Raw genomic sequence first — 25,436 nt, 5'->3', positions numbered from 1 at the left:
GTTAACCCACTGTTCCCCTGAACAAGGCAGTTAACCCACTGTTCCCCTGAACAAGGCAGTTAACCCACTGTTCCCCTGGACAAGGCAGTTAACCCACTGTTCCCCTGGACAAGGCAGTTAACCCACTGTTCCCCTGAACAAGGCAGTTAACCCACTGTTCCCCTGAACAAGGCAGTTAACCCACTGTTCCCCTGGACAAGGCAGTTAACCCACTGTTCCCCTGGACAAGGCAGTTAACCCACTGTTCCCCTGAACAAGGCAGTTAACCCACTGTTCCCCTGAACAAGGCAGTTAACCCACTGTTCCCCTGAACAAGGCAGTTAACCCACTGTTCCCCTGAACAAGGCGGTTTAACCCACTGTTCCCCTGAACACGGCAGTTAACCCACTGTTCCCCTGGACAAGGCAGTTAACCCACTGTTCCCCTGAACAAGGCAGTTAACCCACTGTTCCCCGGGGAGCCGATGACGTGGATGTCGATTAAGGCAGCCCCCCCCCCCTCCCCCGCGCCTCTCTGATTCAGAGGGTTAAATACCTGAAGACACATTTCAGTTGAATGGATTCAGTTGTACAAACTAGGTATCCCCCCTTCCCTTTCCCTTTTTCACATGGTCACTAGCCCACTGTTACATTCTCTGCTGGTAGCTGCAGACTAAACTACAAAACATAAAGTCACACACTCCATATATATAAACTCCCAGTACTTTATTAGGTAAATCGCCAAGGTTTGGGCATCACTGTGCCTTCTTCAGGGTGACGGGTAGCTGTAGACTAGACATTAGAAATAGCTTGAAGTCTGAACATGAAGTGAACTTTTTTTATTTATTATTTTAATTTATTTAATGACAATAAAAGTGCTTATAAAATGTTAATGTCACTGTTTCAAATAGTCATGATGAAATTGCATTGTCATACTTAGTTGTTTCTTTGCTAGTGTTCCCCGTAGGAAAACTAGAGTCCTTTTCTTACAATCACAAGTAGCAAATTCAATAGCTTTGCATAACGCTCGGTGAATGCCAGAGGAGGACATGCAAAAAAAAGGCTTGGCATCGGGATGAGGGACAGTCAGAGGTACCCCATCCATCCCTCAGTAAGGACAGACTCACATTCTGAAGAGCAAGAATACACTGAAAGGAAACCATCTGTTTGGATCACCTTTGTGTTGAAGGTGAGAATACATGAATATTGTGACTTAAATAAATATATATATATTTTGTGACTCAATAAAACTCAGTTGGTGGAAAACAGCTAATTATTTGGTTTGATTTGATTAAAGTCGTTCAATTACTCGATGATTTAATTATTTACTGCTTTGATTGTGACTATCAATATAATGCATATAATTCCTACGTAAAATGAAAATCAAATATTCTCTTGATTTTTTTTTTTTTAATAATGTATATTTGTAGGAATACTGTTCGGAATTTGCTCTAAATATAAAACCTGCTGTAATTTAGTTATCCCTCTTTATTGCTATTGTATTGCATATTATTGTATTGTATTGTATAGCATAGTATAGTATTGCATTGTTTAGTATTGTAATGTATTGTATTGTATAGGATTGTAATGTATTGTATTGTATAGTATTGTAAAGTACTGTATTGTTTTGCATAGTATTTTAGTGTATTGTACATTTAGCAAATATGTACAAGGAGGACAGGTCAGTGATGGATGTTTAGTCTGGGTGGAGGACAGGTCAGTGATGGTGTTCTGTCTGGGTGGAGGACAGGTCAGGGATGGTGTTCTGTCTGGGTGGAGGACAGGTCAGTGATGGTGTTCTGTCTGGGTGGAGGACAGGTCAGTGATGGTGTTCTGTCTGGGTGGAGGACAGGTCAGTGATGGTGTTCTGTCTGGGTGGAGGACAGGTCAGTGATGGTGTTCTGTCTGGGTGGAGGACAGGTCAGTGATGGTGTTCTGTCTGGGTGGAGGACAGGTCAGTGATGGTGTTCTGTCTGGGTGGAGGACAGGTCAGTGATGGTGTTCTGTCTGGGTGGAGGACAGGTCAGTGATGGATGTTTAGTCTGGGTGGAGGACAGGTCAGTGATGGTGTTCTGTCTGGGTGGAGGACAGGTCAGTGATGGTGTTCTGTCTGGGTGGAGGACAGGTCAGTGATGGATGTTTTCTGTTTGTACTTTACAGGGAACATGGAGCTCAGAGTGACTCTCTTCCTCCTCTCAGGTCAGAGCTCACAGAGTTATCTGTGTTTGTGTGTGTGTGTGTGTGTGTGTGTGTGTGTGTGTGTGTGTGTGTGTGTGTGTGTGTGTGTGTGTGTGTGTGTGTGTGTGTGTGTGTGTCTGTGTCTGTGTCTGTGTCTGTGTCTGTGTCTGTGTCTGTGTGTCTGTGTCTGTGTCTGTGTCTGTGTCTGTGTCTGTGTCTGTGTCTGTGTCTGTGTCTGTGTCTGTGTGTGTGTGTGTGTGTGTGTGTGTGTGTGTGTGTGTGTGTGTGTGTGTGTCTGTGTGTCTGTGTGTCTGTGTGTCTGTGTCTGTGTCTGTGTCTGTGTCTGTGTGAGCGAGAGACAGAGAGAGAGAGAGAGAGCATCTGGTTGTGGATGTGAATACTTTATATTGAAACAATACCTCTGTTTACAGGCTTGTACACAAACTCCTCCTCTCACGTGTATCAGTTTGTGAATATATCAAAGACCTGGGCTGAAGCTCAGCATTACTGCAGAGAGAAGTACATCGACCTGGCCACCGTAGACAACACAGAGGACATGGCCAGACTGAGTAAAGTTAGCGATGGTTCCAGGGGTATCAAGGACAAGGTCTGGATAGGGCTTTATGACAACATAAACAGCTGGAAGTGGTCTTTAGACAACAGTGATTACTACTCTGACAGGACTGAGTACGGTAACTGGTATGCAAACGAACCAAACAATCTTGGTTCCAGCCAGTACTGTGTTGTGATCGAAGCAAACGGGCATTGGAATGACAGAGCTTGTACAACAGAACTTTATCCTGTCTGCTATGATGGTGAGAGTTGTTTTTATAATACTTTTGGTCACATACTTAAAATGCGTCCCGTGCCGTTCTAATTGTGAAGGTTACGTTGTGGGTTTGATAGAAATGGGATCCATGTCATTACCTGATGTCATTACCTGATGTCATTACCTGATGTCATTACCTGATGTCATTACCTGATGTCATTAGATGATGTCATTAGATGATATTACCTGATGTCATTAGATGATGTCATTAGATGATGTCATTACCTGATCTCATTACCTGATGTCATTACCTGATGTCATTACCTGATGTCATTACCTGATGTCATTAGATGATGTCATTACCTGATGCCATTACCTGATGTCATTACCTGATGTCATTAGATGATGTCATTACCTGATGTCATTACCTGATGGCATTACCTGATGTCATTACCTGATGTCATTAGATGATGTCATTAGATGATGGCATTACCTGATGGCATTACCTGATGTCATTACCTGATGTCATTAGATGATGTCATTAGATGATGTCATTACCTGATGGCATTACCTGATGTCATTACCTGATGTCATTAGATGATGTCATTACCTGATGTCATTACCTGATGTCATTACCTGATGTCATTACCTGATGTCATTAGATGATGTCATTAGATGATGGCATTACCTGATGGCATTACCTGATGTCATTACCTGATGTCATTAGATGATGTCATTACCTGATGTCATTACCTGATGTCATTAGATGACGTCATTAGATGACATCATTAGATGATGTCATTACCTGATGTCATTACCTGATGTCATTACCTGATGTCATTAGATGATGTCATTACCTGATCTCATTACCTGATGTCATTACCTGATGTCATTAGATGATGTCATTACCTGATGTCATTAGATGATGTCATTAGATCTAACTTGTTGGTGTCTCCGTCTGCTCTGTCAAAGCTAACACTACCAACAGGTACATCCTGGGACAACGTGGTATGAACTGGACTGAGGCTCAGAGTTACTGCAGGCATTACCACACAGACCTGGCCACGGTGAGGAACCAAACAGAGAACCAGATGATCCAGGACTTGATTCCAACTTCGGATGTGTGGATCGGTCTCTCCAGAGTGCCGTGGCGTTGGTCCGACCAGAGTAACTCTTCCATCAGATTCTGGGGTCAAGATCAGCCAAATAATTATCTGTCTAATCAGCAATGTGTTGTCATATCTGAAAAGACAGGCTTATGGGATGACGTGTACTGTGGTGATGAACACAAGTTCCTCTGTCACAGAGGTGAGTATAATCTCTTAGAGCACTGTGGTGATGAACACAAGTTCCTCTGTCACAGAGGTGAGTATATTCTCTTAGAGCACTGTGGTGATGAATGTGTGTGTGTGTGTGTGTGTGTGTGTGTGTGTGTGTGTGTGTGTGTGTGTGTGTGTGTGTGTGTGTGTGTGTGTGTGTGTGTGTGTGTGTGTGTGTGTGTGTGTGTGTGTGTGTGTGTGTGTGTGTGTGTGTGTGTGTTGATTCCGGTGTAGAGAGAGTACGGAAGCAGCGTACGGTCGTCAGGATGAAGTTCCACTCTGCTGCTGATATGAACAATCCTCAAATTGAACAGCAGGTTATACAACAGGTGAGAGAGAGAGAGAGAGAGAGAGAGAGAGAGAGAGAGAGAGAGAGAGAGAGAGAGAGAGAGAGAGAGAGAGAGAGAGAGAGAGAGAGAGAGAGAGAGAGAGAGAGAGAGAGAGAGAGAGAGAGAGAGAGAGAGAGAGAGAGGCAGAGAGATAGAGAGAGAGAGAGACAGAGAGAGAGAGAGAGAGAGAGAGAGAGAGAGAGAGAGAGGGAGAGAGAGAGATGTTAGAGGAATGTGAACATCACATCTTCCGTCTCTTCTAGCTGCATGATGAACTGAAGAAGCAGGTGGTGTCTGACATCAAGCTGAGCTGGACTAAGGAAGATGGACAGAATTTCCACAAGGAGGAAGAAGCGGAAGAGGAGGAGAAAAGAAAAGGTAGTTGTTTTTCTCTGTCTTTACATATTTAACCGCTGTAAACCCGCCGCATCAGTGGAATTTAATGTCAACGTACAACGTCAAAGTTAAGAACGTCATTTGATGCAGCGACATCACTCTTTGAATTTCCAGGGAATGCAGACAGAAATTAACTTCAACAGAGTCTAAACTACAATAGATTAAATTCACGTTAAAAGTTTTGGTCTGTATGGTCAATCACTTGATGTACCAGGCTGATGATTTTGCTTTTGTGTTGACTCTCCCCTAGATTCCTGTGGGTGAAGCCTGAGGTCAGGGCTAGATTCCCGTGGGTCAACCCTGAGGTCAGGGCTAGATTCCCGTGGGTCAAGCCTGAGGTCAGGGCTAGATTCCCGTGGGTCAAGCCTGAGGTCAGGGCTAGATTCCCGTGGGTCAAGCCTGAGGTCAGGGCTAGATTCCCGTGGGTCAAGCCTGAGGTCAGGGCTAGATTCCTGTGGGTCAAGCCTGAGGTCAGGGCTGCATCCCAAACACTGCTGCCTGGCATTCCTCTCTCCCCTGCTAATTGAACTACCAACCAATCATTACACAAGTTTATTCCTTCATCAATCAATCAACCAATCACTAACCTTCAGAAGAGCCACTGTATAGACGCCATACATTAGAACAAAGTCCAGGCCTGAATGAAGCGTGGCGCTGCAACGAGGAGCTGCGCTGACAGAATTCACACTTGGTTTTTAAATCATTTTCTTTTTTATAAATCTCCTTAATTCTCATGTTGCTGTTACAGTAGTCCTGAGTTTTAGGAATTCATGTAGACAGTGTATAAATACATTAGCTTCATATATCATCATAACTCAATATCCTTTATCAACACAGTTCAGTCTATATATTACGGTGTAATGTTTAACTAGTCATATTGTTCGTTTCCTAGAGAGTTTTTTTTAAATTACATTTTCCTACAGTAATACTAAACGTAACTTAACATGGAATACACTGTGACACTGTCGATTTTTAGCAAGAATACCTTTTTTTATATATAAACAAAATAATGTTTTCCTCTTATTTACTCTTATTTAGTAAGAGATGTGTATTAGACTGTGTGTCAAACTGGATTTCAGCAGACTACAAATGCATCTGTTTTAAAAGTAACTTTTCAAAATGCCTGTGCTGCAGAAATGGTAAATAAATTTTGTGACAGTCTCGCAGAGTGACGCCGAGCCAGCTCCAAGTCTTTTTAGCAATCATCTAACAATAACCCATGTAATGAAATATGTCTTGAAAATATCTGAAACATGTCTGAAACATGTCTGAAACATGTCTGAAACATGTCTGAAATATGTCTGAAACATGTCTGAAACATGTCTGAAACATGTCTGAAACATGTCTGAAACATGTCTTGAAAATATCTGAAATATATCTGAAATATGTCTGAAACATGTCTGAAATATGTCTGAAACATGTCTGAAACATGTCTGAAACATGTCTGAAACATGTCTGAAATATATCTGAAACATGTCTGAAATATGTCTGAAATATATCTGAAACATGTCTGAAACATGTCTGAAACATGTCTGAAATATGTCTGAAACATGTCTGAAATATGTCTGAAATATGGAGAAGGGTGTAATGTCAGAGCGTAATTAGCGGGATTTTCAGACAATGGCGTTTCTTGTTGTCAAGTTACATCCATTAATGCTCCCTATTGGTCCGTGGCCATTTCTTTCCCGTCGGGGACAACAATTGTTGACAACTGTAGCATTGTAGCTAAGCCTGACTCTTTTTTCTTAACCTTAACCTTAACCTCACCTAACCTGCCACGCTAATCCACCTAACCTCGCCACGTTAATTATCGTAACCTTTATGCAAATAAATCGTCTGTGTTGACAAACCATCAGTCTCATAACACCGAAACTGACCAATGGCAGGTATCAATGGGCGTTTCCTGATATCACGGAACACCCACATCAAGAAACGCCCCAATTTGAGGTCTGCAGTTACACCATATTTGAAATAAGCTCCAGATATTTCACTTACAGCCACTTTGCAGCACCTGTTTTTTGAACTTGCCCTGCAGTGCAAGGAAACTTTTTAACCTGCCTGGCCTAGCGTGTTTGTTAAACTTCTCGCTGATGTCCAGTGATTTAAAAAAATCTAATTATTGTGTAGGCTACTTACATTTTGTTTGAAAAATAAACTATTAAAATAATGAATAAATCATTGTAGTTCATATCAGCTCTCAGTCAAGAGTCAGGTTGGATCTCAAATGTCACCCTATTCCCTATGTAGTGCACTACTTTTGACCCTATTCCCTATGTAGTGCACTACTTTTGACCCTATTCCCTATGTAGTGCACTTCTTTTGACCCTATTCCCTATGTAGTGCACTTCTTTTGACCCTATTCCCTTTGTAGTGCACTACTTTTGACCCTATTCCCTATGTAGTGCACTACTTTTAACCCTATTACCTATGTAGTGCACTACTTTTAACCCTATTCCCTATGTAGTGCACTACTTTTAACCCTATTCCCTATGTAGTGCACTACTTTTATCCCTATTACCTATGTAGTGCACTTATTTTGACCCTATTCCCTTTGTAGTGCACTACTTTTATCCCTATTACCTATGTAGTGCACTTCTTTTGACCCTATTACCTATGTAGTGCACTACTTTTAACCCTATTCCCTATGTAGTGCACTTCTTTTGACCCTATTCCCTATGTAGTGCACTACTTTTAACCCTATTACCTATGTAGTGCACTACTTTTAACCCTATTCCCTATGTAGTGCACTTCTTTTGACCCTATTCCCTATGTAGTGCACTACTTTTGACCCTATTCCCTATGTAGTGCACTTCTTTTGACCCTATTCCCTATGTAGTGCACTTCTTTTGACCCTATTCCCTATGTAGTGCACTTCTGTTGACCCTGTTCCCTATGTAGTGCACTACTTTTGACCCTATTCCCTATGTAGTGCACTACTTTTATCCCTATTACCTATGTAGTGCACTTCTTTTGACCCTATTCCCTATGTAGTGCACTTCTTTTGACCCTATTCCCTATGTAGTGCACTACTTTTAACCCTATTACCTATGTAGTGCACTACTTTTAACCCTATTCCCTATGTAGTGCACTTCTTTTGACCCTATTCCCTATGTAGTGCACTACTTTTGACCCTATTCCCTATGTAGTGCACTTCTTTTGACCCTATTCCCTATGTAGTGCACTACTTTTAACCCTATTCCCTATGTAGTGCACTTCTTTTGACCCTATTCCCTATGTAGTGCACTTCTGTTGACCCTGTTCCCTATGTAGTGCACTTCTTTTGACCCTATTCCCTATGTAGTGCACTTCTTTTGACCCTATTCCCTATGTAGTGCACTTCTGTTGACCCTGTTCCCTATGTAGTGCACTTCTTTTGACCCTATTCCCTATGTAGTGCACTACTTTTTACCCTATTCCCTATGTAGTGCACTACTTTTGACCACGGTCAAGGGAATAGGGTGCCAATTGAGATGCAGCCTCAGTCTTCATACCGTAGTCAATGGGGATAGATTCCCTTTAACTGTTACACGCACAGCAACAATGAACAATGAAAAGTCACTCACATCTCATAGCCCTTTGCCACTTTAGCCTTGTTTAAACCTTCCGCTAACATGCGTCCGTTTTGCTTATCTGTCCACATTCTGATTGCGCCCACATTTTCAGAAATATGTCTACACCTGGTATTACAATGTGTCTCAGAGATTGTCTGGTCCCTCCCTGTATGCAAACGATTGCAAATAATTTGACAGCTATTGTTTCAAAATAATAATGATTCATTTTAAGACACAATATGGTGCCATTAACCACTGTTGTCACCTGTCAATGATTTTGGAGGACTGGATAACGATGATTTAAATTGTCCAGATCTGTCCAGACTACATTTGTAAGACACAGTGCGTGTCTGACTACCTCCGGAGGTGATCAGGAAGATCTGATCACAATCAGATCACAATGCGTCTTTTAATCACCTACACCTGTCTGAAAATGTGGGCACGATCAGAATGTGGACAAGATCAGGAAGAAGGATTCCTGTTAGAAGCAGCTATAAACAGGGCTTATGTTGACTTGGCGAGAGGAAATAGCAAAGGGGCAACATAATCTTTGCATAAATGCCATTTTGATTAATGGTTGTAGCCGGTCTTTCACAAACACCTGCACACACACACAAACTCACGCAAACATACAGAGAAGTCTCCCAGGAATTTTCAGGGGTAATGATATGTATCTGGGTGTCTGTGTGTAAATATAACAACTCATAATTGAAATTCACATTTCACTTTATCTGAGCCGATAACACGGCTGGCTCACTTTGACCCTGGGGACTCTACGTAGATGTTCATGTTTTGACCCTGGTGACGCTATGTAGATGTTTGAAATATATATTTTTCCAGTTTGTCCTTCAGATAATCATCAATAAAAATAATTTCGCAAACGGAAATGATCAGAACCTGTGTAAGACAGGAGAAAACTGGTTGGAAAAGATCATTTCACACAAAAACTACACCACATTTTTGAACCAGTTTTGTGTGTGTTAGACATTGTGTGTCACAGTTTCTGATTTATATTGAGTGTGTTTCCTTGGGAGGGTTACGGTACTGAGGAGCGATCCTAGGTTCCGGCTCGGGACATTCTGGACCCCAGACTCATCCGGGACTTCCGTCGCCTTTTCAGCTACTGGTGGAACGTCAGGAGCCGTTCCTTGAGGGAGGGGTCCTGTCACAGTTTCTGTTTTACTTTGAGTGTGTTTCCTTAGGTAACCACTAGAGGGCGCCCTTACCTTGTTTCTGGTTCCCAGGTTACCCTGATTGTTTCTTATTGGTTTCACCTGTGTTTGATTTGGCCTCTCTGTTCAACTGGTTGCCTGGCTATTTAGGTTCCTCTGTTGGCCTGGATCCTTGCTTAGGGCTAATGTGTTGTTTAATGCACTCTTGTGCTGTTGCCTTGTTTCTGTCAAGACTTTAAGTAAAGCTCTGAATTTACCCTTCCCTCTGCTTGCTGTGTTTCTCTGCGACTGGGTTCAAGTTCGTACAAGCTGTAACTGTAACAGCTGTAAGTGATTGTGTGTGTTTTCAACCAGTTTGCTTACTGGGCTAGATCGACAAATGGTAAGGCTTACTGGGACCTGTGGGGGGCCCAAGAGAGCAAAAAAAAAAGATATACAGTACCTGTCAACAGTTTGGACACACCTACTCATTCAAGGGTTTTTCATTATTTTGACTATTTTCTACATTGTAGAATATTAGTGAAGACATCAAAACTATGAAATACCACATATGGAATCAAGTAGTAACCAAAAAAGTGTTAAACAAATCAAAGTAGGTTTTAGATTCAACAAAGTAGCCACCCTTTGCCTTGATTATAGCTTTGCACACTCTTGGCATTCTCTCAACCAGCTTCACCTGGAATGCTTTTCCAACAGTCTTGAAGGAGTTCACACATATGCTGAACACCACTCTGCGCTTCACTCACAAACCTCATTTGGGTTGAGGTCGGGTGATTGTGGAGGCCAGGTCATCTGATGCAGCACTCCATCACTCTCCTTCTTGGTCAAATACGCCTTACACAGCCTGGAGGTGTATTGGGTCATTGTCCTTGAATTCTTAATAAATCCCCAGTAAAGCACCCCCACACCATCACACTTCCTCCTCCGTGCTTCACGGTGGGAACCACACATGTGGGGATCATCCGTTCACCTACTCTGCGTCTCACAAAGACACGGCGGTTGGAACCAAAAATCGCAAATTTGGACTCATCAGACCAAAGGACAGATTTCCACAGGTCTAATGTCCATTGCTCCTGTTTCTTGGCCCAAGCAAGTCTCTTAATACCGGTGTCCTTTAGTAGTGGTTTCTTTACAGAAATTCAACCATGAAGGCCTGATTCACGCAGTCTCTGAAGATTTGATGTTGAGATGTGTCTGTTACTTCAACTCTGTGAAGCATTTATGTGGGCTGTAATTTCTGAGGCTGGTAACTCTAATGAACTTATCCTCTGCAGCAGAGGTGACTCTGGGTCTTCTCATGAGGTCCTCATGAGAGCCAGTTTCATCATAACGCTTGATGGTTTTTGCGACTGCACTTGAAGAAACTTTCAAAGTTATTGACATTTTCCGGATTGACTGACCTTCATGTCTTATAGTATTGATGGACTGTCTTTTCTCTTTGCTTACTTGAGCTGTTCTTGCCATAATAAGGACTTGGTCTTTTACCAAATAGGGATATCTTCTGTATACCACCCCTACCATGTCACAACACAACTGATTGGCTCAAACGCATTAAGAAGGAAAGAAATTCCACAAATGAACTTTTAACAAGGCACACCTGTTAATGGAAATTCATTCCAGGTGACTACCTCATGAAGCTGGTTGAGAGAATGCCAAGAGGCTGCAAAACTGTCTTCACAGCAGGGATTTTATTTCAGCCGTTTAGAAATATGAGTCAGAGACATAGGCTACATCACCAAGTTTCAGAAGAGGGTGAGTGAAGAGAGAAACGTGACGGAGAGAGAAACGTGACGGAGAGAGAAACGTGACGGGACACATGCGCAGAACCTGTTCCGGATCCTTAGCTTTAAAGCGGCAATCAGCAGTTAAAACAATAACAAGCGCATCCCCACCACTGTTTCAGTAAAATGTGTGGGGGGAGGTGGGGCTGGAGAAATTGAACAACTCTCAAATTCATAGACAGAGCTATGAATGCAAGAACTGACCATCCATGATATCAACATTACAATTTAAACCATGTTTTTAGGCTATACAGTGTTTGTTTACATTTACTTTGTTTACAAACATTGGAGTAAAACAAGCTTACATTTTGGGTTCTGATGGGATACGACAGTTGAACTAAGCTCATGAGGCATTTATAAGTTATATTCTTCAACAATCAATGGATACATTTCATGAATTTATAATTCCTCAAATGGATGTAGCAACTGCTGATTGCACCTTTAAGAAAGAGGTTTCCCGAGAGGCGGTCGGGGGCGAAATATCCCCAGTGTCCTGTGGAACTGTCAAGGCTATGTCATCTATCTACATCTGACCATCACAGGACACTATACTTTAAAGTACTACTTAAGTCGTTTTTTGAGGTATCTGTACTTTAATTGACTATTTTATATTTTTTACAACTTTCATTTTATTTCACTACATTCGTGAAGAAAATCATGTACTTTTTACTCCATACGTTTTCCCTGACACCCAAAAGTACTCGTTACATTTTTAAATGCTTAGCAGGACAGGAAAATGGTCCAATTCACACACTTATCAAGAGAACATCACTGGTCATTCCTACTGCCTCTGATCTGGCGGACTAACGGTCTCACTAAACACAAATGCTCCGTTTGTAAATGATGTCTGAGTGCTGGAGGCCATGGTTATGTGTAAAGGTTATGTGTAAAGGTTATGTGTAAAGGTTATGTGTAAAGGTTATGTGTAAAGGTTATGTGTAAATAAATAAATAAAAGAAGAACATTGTGCCGTCTGATTTGCATAATATCATGAATATGAAATTATTTATATTTGTACTTATGATACTTAAGGATATTTAAAACCAAATACTTTTAGACTAACTAAGTAGCATTTTACTGGGTGACTTTCACTGGACTCATTTTCTATTAAAGTATCATTACTTTTACTCAAGTATGACCATTGGGTACTTTTTCCACCGCTGGGTAACTAGCCAACTGCAGATCAAACTGTGGGACCAACTTCAGATGCTGGCATTCATGTGTGTGTGTGTGTGTGTGTGTGTGTGTGTGTGTGTGTGTGTGTGTGTGTGTGTGTGTGTGTGTGTGTGTGTGTGTGTGTGTGTGTGTGTTTCACACACATTATTGACTTCTCCTCTAGCTATGTAATGTTGGGGAATGCACCCTCAGCACTGAGCTGATATACTGTACCTTGTCCTGTGAGTGAGTGAGTGAGTGAGTGAGTGAGTGAGTGAGTGAGTGAGTGAGTGAGTGAGTGAGTGAGTGAGTGAGTGAGTGAGTGAGTGAGTGAGTGAGTGAGTGAGTGAGTGAGAGAGAGAGAGAGAGAGAGAGAGAGAGAGAGAATACGGAAGGCAGCTGAAATCAAACCTACACAATCATTTACTAAGTCCACCCTGCTTTTTCTCCCCCTCTCTCCCTTTACCTCCCCCTCTCTCCCTTTACCTCCCCCTCGCCCCCACTTTACCTCCCCCTCTCTCCCTTGACATCCCCCTCTCTCCCTTTACCTCCCCCTCTCTCCCTTTACCCCCCCTCTGTCCCTTTATCTCTCTCTATCTCCCTTTACCTCCCCCTCTGTCCCTGTATCTCCCCCTCTCTCCCTTTATCTCTCTCTTTCTCTTTATTTTCCTCCCTCTTTTTCAAGAGGACAACCTTTCCACCTGATGCCAATACCTCATTCAGATCCACTTTAGAAAAGACATCCCTCCCTTCCCCTCTTCTCACCTGCATAGCGAGCCCCAGCCAGAGGGATACAGGTGCTACCAGATTGAATGAGGAGGATGTGACTCAGATCCACCAGCTGCATCTCAATAGTCTAATGTTGAGTGCTCTCCTGGCCTCTTGTCCTCAATCCGCAACTAAACTGCGAAAAAAGAAAGTCCTTTTAAAGGACTGGGTTCAAAAATGATTTGAAATCTTTTAGCCTGCCTGGAATTCCAGAGTGGGATGTGTTTGCAGTTTTGGGACTATTCTATTGGTTTCATTGCACCAGACACGCTCAATTATATCCAGCTAAAGTATTTGAACCCAGGACTGGTTCAATCGAGTACAAGCTTAACTGAATGAAACAAAGACAGAATAATTGTTGTGAGCTGCTGTGACCATGTGTCTTTTTGACAGCCATCACCTGGTTATGGTCTTGGATTGAATGGAGTGGACAGTTTCCCCTTCTTTTCTTTGACGACAGAGAACTGTGACACCCACCTTCAGAGCAGAGGGGCTGTGTCTCGTCGGCATGCTCTTTCAGCGTCATCACGCCACGGTGTCTCATCCAGCGGTCGCCTGATTGGGGGGGCTCAGGCAGCTTGATCCTCATTGGCCTGCCGAACAGTACATCAGCAGGAGCCATCCATGTTTAGCAGTGTGGTGTAGCGCGGTAGTTACACAGGAAGCTCCACGTGAGCTGTCCTGAGGGCTTTCCTAAGAGTATGCATGAAACGCTCTGCCTCAGCATTCACATGATCTTTCTGCGTTTAAACCTAGATATTTAATTTTTTTAAATGGGAAAACTCTGAATTTTGGAAGAGGGGGGGGAGACCCGTTGTCACTTTTACATTCGACAGGAATTCCAAAGGTTGAAAATATTTGATCCAACTTTGTAATTTGTTCCCTGAGCTGATGTGGAATGAATAATATACCTCATAATATACCTCTGGATGAATAATATAATATACCTGAATAATATCTGCCTCTGGATGTCTAGAGTATTCATCTATGTCCACCAACAGGTACTCAACAGAGGGAAACGGACCACATAAATCAACTGCCACTTTCTTCGAGAGTGTTGATGGCAGGTATGCCTTTTTCAAAGGTTCCCTATGATTGGTTGGCGCTGCAGCTTGGTGTAGGATGCAGCCCGTGACCATAGTCTCCACTGATTTATCAACTCCAGGAAACCAGACGTTCTCCCTGATTAGCGTCTTTTGTTTTTCACCTGTCCCTCGTGTCCTTTGTGAGCAAGAGATGGAGTCCAATGAAGATGTGGAAACATCTCAAGGATGATCAATGGAAACAGGATGCACCTGAGCTCAATTTCGAGTCTCATAGCAAAGGGTCTGAATACTGATGTAAATAAGGTATTTCTGGGGGGGGGGGGGGGGGGTTTGCAAACATTTCTAAAAAAAACTGTTTTCGCTTTGTCATTGTGGAGTATTTTGTGTATTAATTTAATCCATTTGAGAATGACGCTGTAATGTAACAAAAATATGTTAGAAACCAAGGTGTCTGAATACTTTCCGAATGAACTGTACCTACATTTAAAAAATATAATTTCAAAATGGTCTGAGAAGAACAAAATAGACAGGGCAATTCAAGCTTAGCCCATATGCAGTGATAATGTATTGGGCCTATAGCCTGCTGCACAAACCTCATTGCTACAGTACTGTTTTTAATTGGTTAATGTTGCATAGGCTTACTTTTCTGAAGTCAGGTTTAAAAACAAGTTTGTGCTGTTGATCTCAGCTTGTATTTTGACTCAGAAAAGGTGACCACTGCTTTAACAGTACCATGTACTGTAAATACCTGCTATGTTGATGAGATAATACCTCACATCTCAAAATAGGGCTAGTTAATGTTAGATCCCTCACATCAAAGGCAGTTATAGTCAATGAACTAATCACTGATCATAATCTTGATGTGATTGGCCTGACTGAAACATGGCTTAAGCCTGATGAATTTACTGTGTTAAATGAGGCCTCACCTCCTGGTTACACTAGTGACCATATCCATCGTGCATCCCGCAAAGGCGGAGGTGTTGCTAACATTTACGATAGCAAATTTCAATTTACAAAAAAAGAAATGACGTTTTTGTCTTTTGAGCTTCTAGTCATGAAATCTATGCAGCCTACTTAATCACTTTTTATAGCTACTGTTTACAGGCCTCCTGGGCCATATACAGCGTTCCTCTCTGAGTTCCCTGAATTCCTATCGGACCTTGTAGTCATAGCAGATAATATTCTAATTTTTGGTGATTTTAATATTCACATGGAAAAGTCCACAGACCCACTCCAAAAGGCTTTCGGAGCCGTCATCGACTCAGTGGGTTTTGTCCAACATGTCTCTGGACCTACTCACTGCCACAGTCATACTCTGGACCTAGTTTTGTCCCATGGAATAAATATTTGGATATTAATGTATTTCCTCATAATCCTGGACTATCGGACAACCATTTTATTATGTTTGCAATCGCAACAAATAATGTGCTCAGACCCCAACCAAGGAGCATCAAAAGTCGTGCTATAAATTCTCAGACAACACAAAGATTCCTTGATGCCCTTCCAGACTCCTTCTGCCTACCCAAGGACGTCAGAGGACAAAAATCAGTTAACCACCTAACTGAGGAACTCAATTTAACCTTGCGCAATACCCTAGATGCAGTTGCACCCTTAAAAACTAAAAACATTTGTCATAAGAAACTAGCTCCCTGGTATACAGAAAATACCCGAGCTCTGAAGCAAGCTTCCAGAAAATTGGAACGGAAATGGCGCCACACCAAACTGGAAGTCTTCCGACTAGCTTGGAAAAACAGTACCGTGCAGTATCGAAGAGCCCTCACTGCTGCTCGATCATCCTATTTTTCCAACTTAACTTCTTATGGCTGCAAGGGGCAGTATTGAGTAGCCTGATAAAATGTATCCATTTCAAACGGCCTCGTACTCAATTCTTGCTCGTACAATATGCATATTATTATTACTATTGGATAGAAAACACTCTCTAGTTTCTAAAACCGTTTGAATTATTTCTCTGAGTGAAACAGAACTCATTCTGCAGCACTTTTCCTGACCCGGAAGTTCAAAGTCTGAAATCGATGCTCTCTTCCTCTTCCTGCCTATAAATGGGCACAAGAGCTATTAGTATACATGCACGTCATACACCTTCCTCTGGGTGTCAAGAAGGCTGTGAGAGAAGAAATGAGGTGATTATCTCGATCTGGGATGGAATAAATCCTCTTGGAATGACGTGTACCCCATTTCCGGTACTCTGAAGAACGCGATTTGGACAGTGGGGTTGCCTTTTGTTTTGCTGACGTTATAGGCGACTATTATTTCCGGCTTTGATTTTATTTGATACATGTCACCATATCATCGTAAAGTATGTTTTTTCAATATAGTTTCATCAGATTATTGAAATTTTTTTGGGAGTTTTGCCGTGTTCCGTTCTCTTCCGTTTGTTTACATGGAGAGATCCGTGCAACCCGGCTAGCGCGCTTGCTAAATGGAGAGAGAAAGTTGCCATTCTGAATCCAAACAACGACTCATCTGGACAAAGGACACCTTGTTCAACATTCTGATGAAAGATCAGCAAAAGTAAGACCCATTTTATGATGTTGTTTCATATATCTGTCGTAGTCGCCGGCGCCCAAGTGTTTCTGGCTATTGTGCTAAGCTAATATAACGCTACATTTTGTTTTCGCTGTAAAACACTTAATAAATCGGAAATATTGTCTGGCATCACAAGATGCCTGTCTTTCATTTGCTGTACACTATGTATTTTTCAGAAATGTTTTATGATGAGTAATTAGGTATTTGACGTTGGTGTCTGTAAATATTATGGCTGCTTTCGGTGCAATTTCTGAATGTAGCTGCAATGTAAACTATGATTTATACCTGAAATATGCACATTTTTCGAAAAAAAACATATGCTATACAATAAATATGTTATCAGACTGTCATCTGATGAGGTTGTTTCTTGGTTAGTGGCTATTTATATCTTTATTTGGCCGAATTTGTGATAGCTACTGATGGAGTCAAAAACTGATGGAGTAATAAAAGTGGAGTCTTTTGCTAACGTGGTTAGCTAATAGATTTACATATTTTGTCTTCCCTGTAAAACATTTTAAAAATCGGACATGTTGGCTGGATTCACGAGATGTGTACCTTTCATATGCTGTATTGGACTTGTTAATGTGTGAAAGTTAAATATTTAAAAAAAATATCTTTTGAATTTCGCGCCCTGCACTTGAAGTGGCTGTTGTCATAAGTGTACCGACGTCGGGCTTGCACGCCAAACAGGTTAATTGAGGAAAATAAGAACAATCCGAAATTTCATTTTGATACTGTCGCAAAGCTAACTAAAAAGCAGCATTCCCCAAGTGAGGATGGCTTTCACTTCAGCAATAATAAATTCATGAACTTCTTTGAGGAAAAGATCATGATCATTAGAAAGCAAATTACGGACTCCTCTTTAAATCTGCGTATTCCTCCAAAGCTCAGCTGTCCTGAGTCTGCACAAATCTGCCAGGATCAAGAGAGACACTCAAGTGTTGTAGTACTATATTTCTTGACACAATGATGAAAATAATCATGGCCTCTAAACCTTCAAGCTGCATACTGGACCCTATTCCAACTAAACTACTGAAAGAGTTGCTTCCTGTGCTTGGCCCTCCTATGTTGAACATAATAAACGGCTCTCTATCCACCGGATGTGTACCAAACTCACTAAAAGTGGCAGTAATAAAGCCTCTCTTGAAAAAGCCAAACCTTGACCCAGAAAATATAAAAAACTATCGGCCTATATCGAATCTTCCATTCCTCTCAATTTCTTTTGAAAAAGCTGTTGCGCAGCAACTCACTGCCTTCCTGAAGACAAACAATGTATACGAAATGTTTCAGTCTGGTTTTAGACCCCATCATAGCACTGAGACTGCACTTGTGAAGGTGGTAAATTACCTTTTAATGGCGTCAGACCGAGGCTCTGCATCTGTCCTCGTGCTCCTAGACCTTAGTGTTGCCTTCGATACCATCGATCACCACATTCTTTTGGAGAGATTGGAAACCCAAATTGATCTACACGGACAAGTTCTGGCCTAGTTTAGATCTTATCTGTCGGAAAGATATCAGTTTGTCTCTGTGGATGGTTTGTCCTCTGACAAATCAACTGTACATTTCGGTGTTCCTCAAGGTTCCGTTTTAGGACCACTATTGTTTTCACTATATAATTTACCTCTTGGGGATGTCATTCGAAAACATAAATGTTAACTTTCACTGCTATGCGGATGACACACAGCTGTACATTTCAAAGAAACACGGTGAAGCCCCAAAATTGCCCTCGCTAGAAGCCTGTGTTTCAGACATAAGGAAGTGGATGGCTGAAAACGTTCTACTTTTAAACTCGGACAAAACAGAGATGCTTGTTCTAGGTCCCAAGAAACAAAGAGCTCTTCTGTTGAATCTGACAATTAATCTTGATGGTTGTAAAGTCGTCTCAAATAAAACTGTGAAGGACCTCGGCGTTACTCTGGACCCTGATCTCTCTTTTGACGAACATATCAAGACTGTTTCAAGGACAGCTTTTTTCCATCTACATAACATTGCAAAAATCAGAAACTTTCTGTCCAAAGATTATGCAGAAAAATTATTCCATGCTTTTGTTACTTCTAGGTTAGACTACTGCAATGCTCTACTTTCCGGCTACCCGGATAAAGCACTAAATAAACTTCAGTTAGTGCTAAATACGGCTGCTAGAATCCTGACTAGAACCCAAAAATTTGATGATATTACTCCAGTGCTAGCCTCCCTACACTGGCTTCCTGTTAAGGCAAGGGCTGATTTCAAGGTTTTACTGCTAACCTACAAAGCATTACATGGGCTTGCTTCTACCTATCTTTCCGATTTGGTCCTGCCGTACGTACCTACACGTACGCTACGGTCACAAGACGCAGGCCTCCTAATTGTCCCTAGAATTTCTAAGCAAACAGCTGGAGGCAGGGCTTTCTCCTATAGAGCTCCATTTTTATGGAATGGTCTGCCTACCCATGTGAGAGACGCAGACGCAGACTCGGACTCGACCTTTAAACCTTTATTGAAGACTCATCTCTTCAGTGGGTCATATGATTGAGTGTAGTCTGGCCCAGGAGTGTGAATGTGGACGGAAAGGCTCTGGGGCAACGAACCGCCCTTGCTGTCTCTGCCTGGCCGGTTCCCCTCTCTCCACTGGGATTCTCTGCCTCTAACCCTATTACAGGGGCTGAGTCACTGGCTTACTGGTGCTCTTTCATGCCGTCCCTAGGAGGGGTGCGTCACTTGAGTGGGTTGAGTCACTGACGTGATCTTCTTGTCTGGGTTGGCGCCCCCCCCTTGGGTTGTGCCGTGGCGGAGATCTTTGTGGGCTATACTCGGCCTTGTCTCAGGATGGTAAGTTGGTGGTTGAAGATATCCCTCTATTGGTGTGGGGGCTGTGCTTTGGCAAAGTGGGTGGGGTTATATCCTTCCTGTTTGGCCCTGTCCGGGGGTATCATCGGATGTGGCCACAGTGTCTCCTGACCCCTCCTGTCTCAGCCTCCAGTATTTATTCTGCATTAGTTTATGTGTCGGGGGGCTAGGGTCAGTTTGTTATATCTGGAGTACTTCTCGTGTCTTATCCGGTGTCCTATGTGAATTTAAGTATGCTCTCTCTAATTCTCTCTTTCTCTCTTTCTTTCTCTCTCTCGGAGGACCTGAGCCACAATGGTGTTTGATTTTCACAGGTTGCCCTTTTCTTGTGGCAACAGGTCACTAATCTTGCTGTTGTGATTGCACGCTATGCTGTTAAGAGTCATTCACCCCCTCATTCACCCCCTCACTCATCCCCTCACTCATCCCCTCACTCACCCTCTCACCCCCTCACTCATCCTCTCACTCACTCACCCCCTCACTCATCCCCTCACTCATCCTCTCACTAGAACGGGGCCACAGTGTCTCCCGACCCCTCCTGTCTCAGCCTCCAGTATTTGTGCTGCAATAGTTTATGTGTCGGGGGGCTAGGGTCAGTCTGTTATATCTGGAGTATTTCTCCTGTCTTTAAGTTTAAGTATGCTCTCTCTCTCTCTCTCTCTCTCTCTCTCTCTCTCTCTCTCTCTCTCTCTCTCTCTCTCTCTCTCTCTCTCTCTCTCTCTCTCTCTCTCTCTCTCTCTCTCTCTCTCTCTCTCTCTCTCTCTCTCTCTCTCTCTCTCTCTCTCTCTCTCTCTCTCTCTCTCTCTCTCTCTCTCTCTCTCTCTCTCACTCACTCACTCACTCACTCACTCACTCACTCACTCACTCACTCACTCACTCACTCACTCACTCACTCACTCACTCACTCACTCACTCACTCACTCACTCACTCACTCACTCACTCACTCACTCACTCACTCACTCACTCACTCACTCACTCACTCACTCTCTCACTCTCTCACTCACTCTCACTCACTCTTTCGGAGGACCTGAGACCTAGGATCATGCCTCAGGACTACCTGGCCTGATGACTCCTCGCTGTCCCCAGTCCACCTGGTTGTGCTGCTGCTCCAGTTTCAACTGTTCTGCCTGCGGCTATGGAACCGTGACCTGTTCACCGGACGTGCTACCTGTCCCAGACCTGCTGTTTTCAACTCTCTAGAGACAGCAGGAGCGGTAGAGATACTCTTAATGAAGAGATACTCTATGAAAAGCCAACTGACATTTATTCCTGAGGTGCTGACCTGTTGCACCCTCTACAACCACTGTGATTATTATTATTTGACCCTGCTGGTCATCTATGAACATTTGAACATCTTGGCCATGTTCTGTTATAATCTCCACCCGGCACAGCCAGAAGAGGACTGTCCACCCCTCATAGCCTGGTTCCTCTCTAGGTTTCTTCCTAGGTTCCAGCCTTTCTAGGGAGTTTTTCCTAGCCACCGTGCTTCTACACCTGCATTGCTTGCTGTTTGGGGTTGTAGGCTGGGTTTCTGTACAGCACTTTGTGACATCAGCTGATGTAAGAAGGGCTTTATAAATACATTTGATTGATTTACATCAAACTATAAATGGTGACTCATCCAGTCGATGGGGATTTTTTTATAGTACACTACACACAGACTCTGCGGTATTTAATTTCACCGCCAATGGACTTTGAATTTGTGGTACCAGAGCCTTTATTACATCCCGTCTATCTGAACCCCCAACTCTCTGCCGCTCTCGCTCTCTCACTCTGTTGCTCTCGCTCGCATGTTCTCACACACACACACACACACACATACGCACGCACAATCACACACAAAAACACACATACATGCACACACACACACACATAATGGGGCTGGAAAATGAACGTTGAACTCAACACCATGGGAACGGCTTAACGATCCGATTTGGAGGTTGGACTCTTCTATACTGATCTGAGAACTCTGCAAGGTACTTGCTTTCAAGTATACTTCTTTCATTACATTTTAATGAAGCCAAGCAGCATTTCCACCTCAATCGTGCCCAGTTATTGCTTTCATGTCCAGTTCTTGCAAGCTTTGAAAAAAAGAACGATTGAGGTCGAAAACGTGTCAGCTTTTTTTTTTATGAACAAAAGAGCACATTAGAAAACAATTTGATGTTGCAATATTTTTGGTACATCACCGTTTCTGACCTGGGATAGGACTACCCAGATTAACACCATTCTATAGAAGCATTGTAGCACAAATGAACACTCCATTCTATAAAAGCATTGTAGCACAAATGAACACTCCATTCTATAGAAGCATTGTAGCACAAATGAACACTCCATTCTATAGAGGCATTGTAGTACAAATGAACACTCCATTCTATTGAAACATTGCAGTACAGATGAATACTCCATTCTATAGAAGCATTGCAGTACAGATGAACACTCCATTCTATAGAAGCATTGCAGTACAGATGAACACTCCATTCTATAGAAGCATTGTAGCACAAATGAACACTCCATTCTATAGAAGCATTGTAGCACAAATGAACACTCCATTCTATAGAAGCATTGTAGCACAAATGAACACTCCATTCTATAGAAGCATTGTAGCACAAATGAATACTCCATTCTATAGAAGCATTGTAGCACAAATTAACACTCCATTCTATAGAGGCATTGTAGCACAAATGAAGACTCCATTCTATAGAAGCATTGTAGCACAAATTAACACTCCATTCTATAGAGGCATTGTAGTACAAATGAACACTCCATTCTATTGAAACATTGCAGTACAGATGAATACTCCATTCTATAGAAGCATTGCAGTACAGATGAACACTCCATTCTATAGAAGCGTTGTAGTACAAATGAACACTCCATTCTATAGAAGCGTTGTAGTACCAATGAACACTCCATTCTATAGAAGCATTGTAGTACAAATGAAGACTGCATTCTATAGAAGCATTGTAGCACAAATGAACACTCCATTCTATAGAAACATTGTAGTACAAATGAAGGCTCCATTCTATAGAAGCATTGTAGCACAAATGAACACTCCATTCTATAGAAACGTTGTAGTACAAATGAACACTCCATTCTATAGAAGCGTTGAAGTAGAAATGAACACTCCATTCTATAGAAGCATTGTAGTACAAATGAACACTCCATTCTATAGAAGCATTGTAGTACAAATGAAAACTCCATTCTATAGAGGCATTGCAGTACAAATGAACACTCCATTCTATAGAGGCATTGTACAAATGAACACTCCATTCTATAGAAGCATTGCAGTACAAATGAACACTCCATTCTATAGAAACATTGCAGTACAGATGAACACTCCATTCTATAGAAGCATTGTAGTAGCGCTGGCACATCTAGACAGACAGACAGACAGACAGACAGACAGACAGACAGACAGACAGACAGACAGACAGACAGACAGACAGACAGACAGACCACATCTAAACAGATAGACAGACAGACCACATCAAAACAGACAGACTGACAGACCACATCAAAACAGACAGACGGGGCGGGGCGGGGCGGGGGGGGGGGGGGGTGAGGTTGGCTGCATCATCAACTAGATGGTGGCCCAAATGTGTGTGTATATATATATATATGTATGTATGTATGTATGTATGTATGTATGTATGTATGTATGTATGTATGTATGTATGTATGTATGTATGTATGTATGTATGTATGTATGTATGTGTGTGTGTGTGTGTGTGTGTGTGTGTGGCCGTCCACCGTACAAACAATATTTTAATCTCTACTCTCTAAGTGCACTCAGTTCATTTGCCCTTAACTACAATACATGAGTCAATGAGTGTCTCAAAAATACATGAATCATATGAAATAAGTATGAATCATTTGAAATAATTATGAATCATTTGAAGTAAGAATGAATCATTTGAAGTAAGTATGAATCATTTGAAATAAGTATGAATTGGTGAGTGTCGTTTTATTAATAATCTCTGGATAAAGATTAGAAAGAGACACAATCGAGCGCAGTGTTTAGAAGAGCGGGAAGCGCTCCACATCTCAGTTCCCTTCTGGGACTACCCTCTCAGAGAGAGAGAGCGAGAAAGAGAGAGAGAGAGCGAGAGAGAGAGACAGAGAGAGAGAGAGAGCGAGAGCGAGAGAGAGAGACAGAGAGAGAGCGAGAGACAGAGAGAGAGAGAGAGAGAGAGAGAGAGAGAGACAGAGAGAGAGAGAGAGAGAGAGAGCGAGAGAGAGAGAGAGCGAGAAAGAGAGAGAGAGAGAGCGAGAGAGAGAGAGAGAGACAGAGGGAGAGAGCGAGAGAGAGAGAGACGAAAACAAAAACAGAGAGAAAGATATGGATGAGAGGGGTGGGTTTTTGGCCATCTGACGGTAGCAGAACGTTTAATTCTGCAACCCTGGAGCTCTCAGTGCAGCCTCAGCCAGCGCACCTCGGAAAAGATGGCAACAAGAGAAAAATAACCTAAACGACTGTTTATACTATAGCCTAACGTTTGTTAAACAGGGTAGCAAACAGTGGTAACGAATTTTAGGACAACGGAATTGTCCCGTTACTGAGGTAATCGTTTCAAAATGAGACCTTTTTTTGTTGTTGGTGTGTGTTCATCTAACAAGTGACTGTGCCGACCGTGCCCCACCGTAAGCAGCGCGCAGACCTGTCCCAGGTGCTGAAACCGCTGGTGTTGCGTTTCTGCGGCAACAACCAACGACCAAGTTCAGGCTACACCGCCAGTAACCGATTTCTAATGAGAACAAGGAACGGAGAGCGGGGGGAGGAAAGGATCTTAGCGCGGTGACTGCTGAACAACCCACTGGCCGAGGTGTCGGTCCGGTTATCACGAGTAAATGGGATGTTCGGTTGGCCAAGCAGGATGTAAAAAATTGCTTGAAGGATGGGGAAACAAGGCTTCTCTGCGGCGGCACTGCCACTGCTCGTGTTGGGCTCGCTTACGGTGTCCGTTTCCGCCGGTGGTAAGTGTAAATTGACATGTGTTGATGCTAATAGGATGAATAACAGCATCTGGAATAGGACCTATCAATCGATAATCAGCCAAGTCAATGATCTGACAGTTCTATGCCCGTACAAACACATGTAAATTGAACATCCATATACTGGTAAATCAGTAAGAATAATTTTGTATGAATAGGCTATTGATTTAATAGGCTATTGATGTAATAGGCTATTGATTTAATAGGCTATTGATTTAATAGGCTATTTATGTAATAGGCTATTGATTTAATAGGCTATTGATTTAATAGGCTATTTATGTAATAGGCTATTGATTTAATAGGCTATTGATTTAATAGGCTATTGATTTAATAGGCTATTTATGTAATAGGCTATTGATTTAATAGGCTATTGATTTAATAGGCTATTGATTTAATAGGCTATTTATGTAATAGGCTATTGATGTAATAGGCTATTGATTTAATAGGCTATTTATGTAATAGGCTATTGATGTAATAAGCTATTGATTTAATAGGCTATTGATGTAATAGGTTATTGATGACAGGACGATATGGTTCACAACCTTTTTCGGTTACTGTATCACCAACTGAAAATAGCTCTGCCCGGAGTACCCCTGAAGTACCCCCTCTTGTGCATTTTACCAGT

At 42.3% G+C, this 25,436-nt stretch overlaps 1 protein-coding gene across 1 annotated transcript in view; it reads left to right on the top strand.

Moving 5' to 3' along the window:
* The first annotated feature begins 2,143 nt into the window (after positions 1-2,143).
* Positions 2,144-25,436, top strand: part of LOC120027093 (fibronectin type III domain-containing protein 5-like) — an 84,003-nt gene continuing 60,710 nt past the window's right edge. The window contains exons 1-3 of the mRNA XM_038971931.1: positions 2,144-2,177; positions 2,588-2,763; positions 4,837-4,951. Coding sequence (XP_038827859.1) covers positions 2,144-2,177; positions 2,588-2,763; positions 4,837-4,951 — 325 coding nt within the window. The remainder of the gene's footprint in view (positions 2,178-2,587; positions 2,764-4,836; positions 4,952-25,436) is intronic.

Source organism: Salvelinus namaycush, chromosome 32 (assembly GCF_016432855.1).
Source record: "Salvelinus namaycush isolate Seneca chromosome 32, SaNama_1.0, whole genome shotgun sequence".
In the NCBI taxonomy this organism is placed as follows: Eukaryota; Metazoa; Chordata; class Actinopteri; order Salmoniformes; family Salmonidae; genus Salvelinus; species Salvelinus namaycush.
Note: the sequence above shows the minus strand (reverse complement) of the source record. Positions and strands in the feature narration are given on the sequence as shown.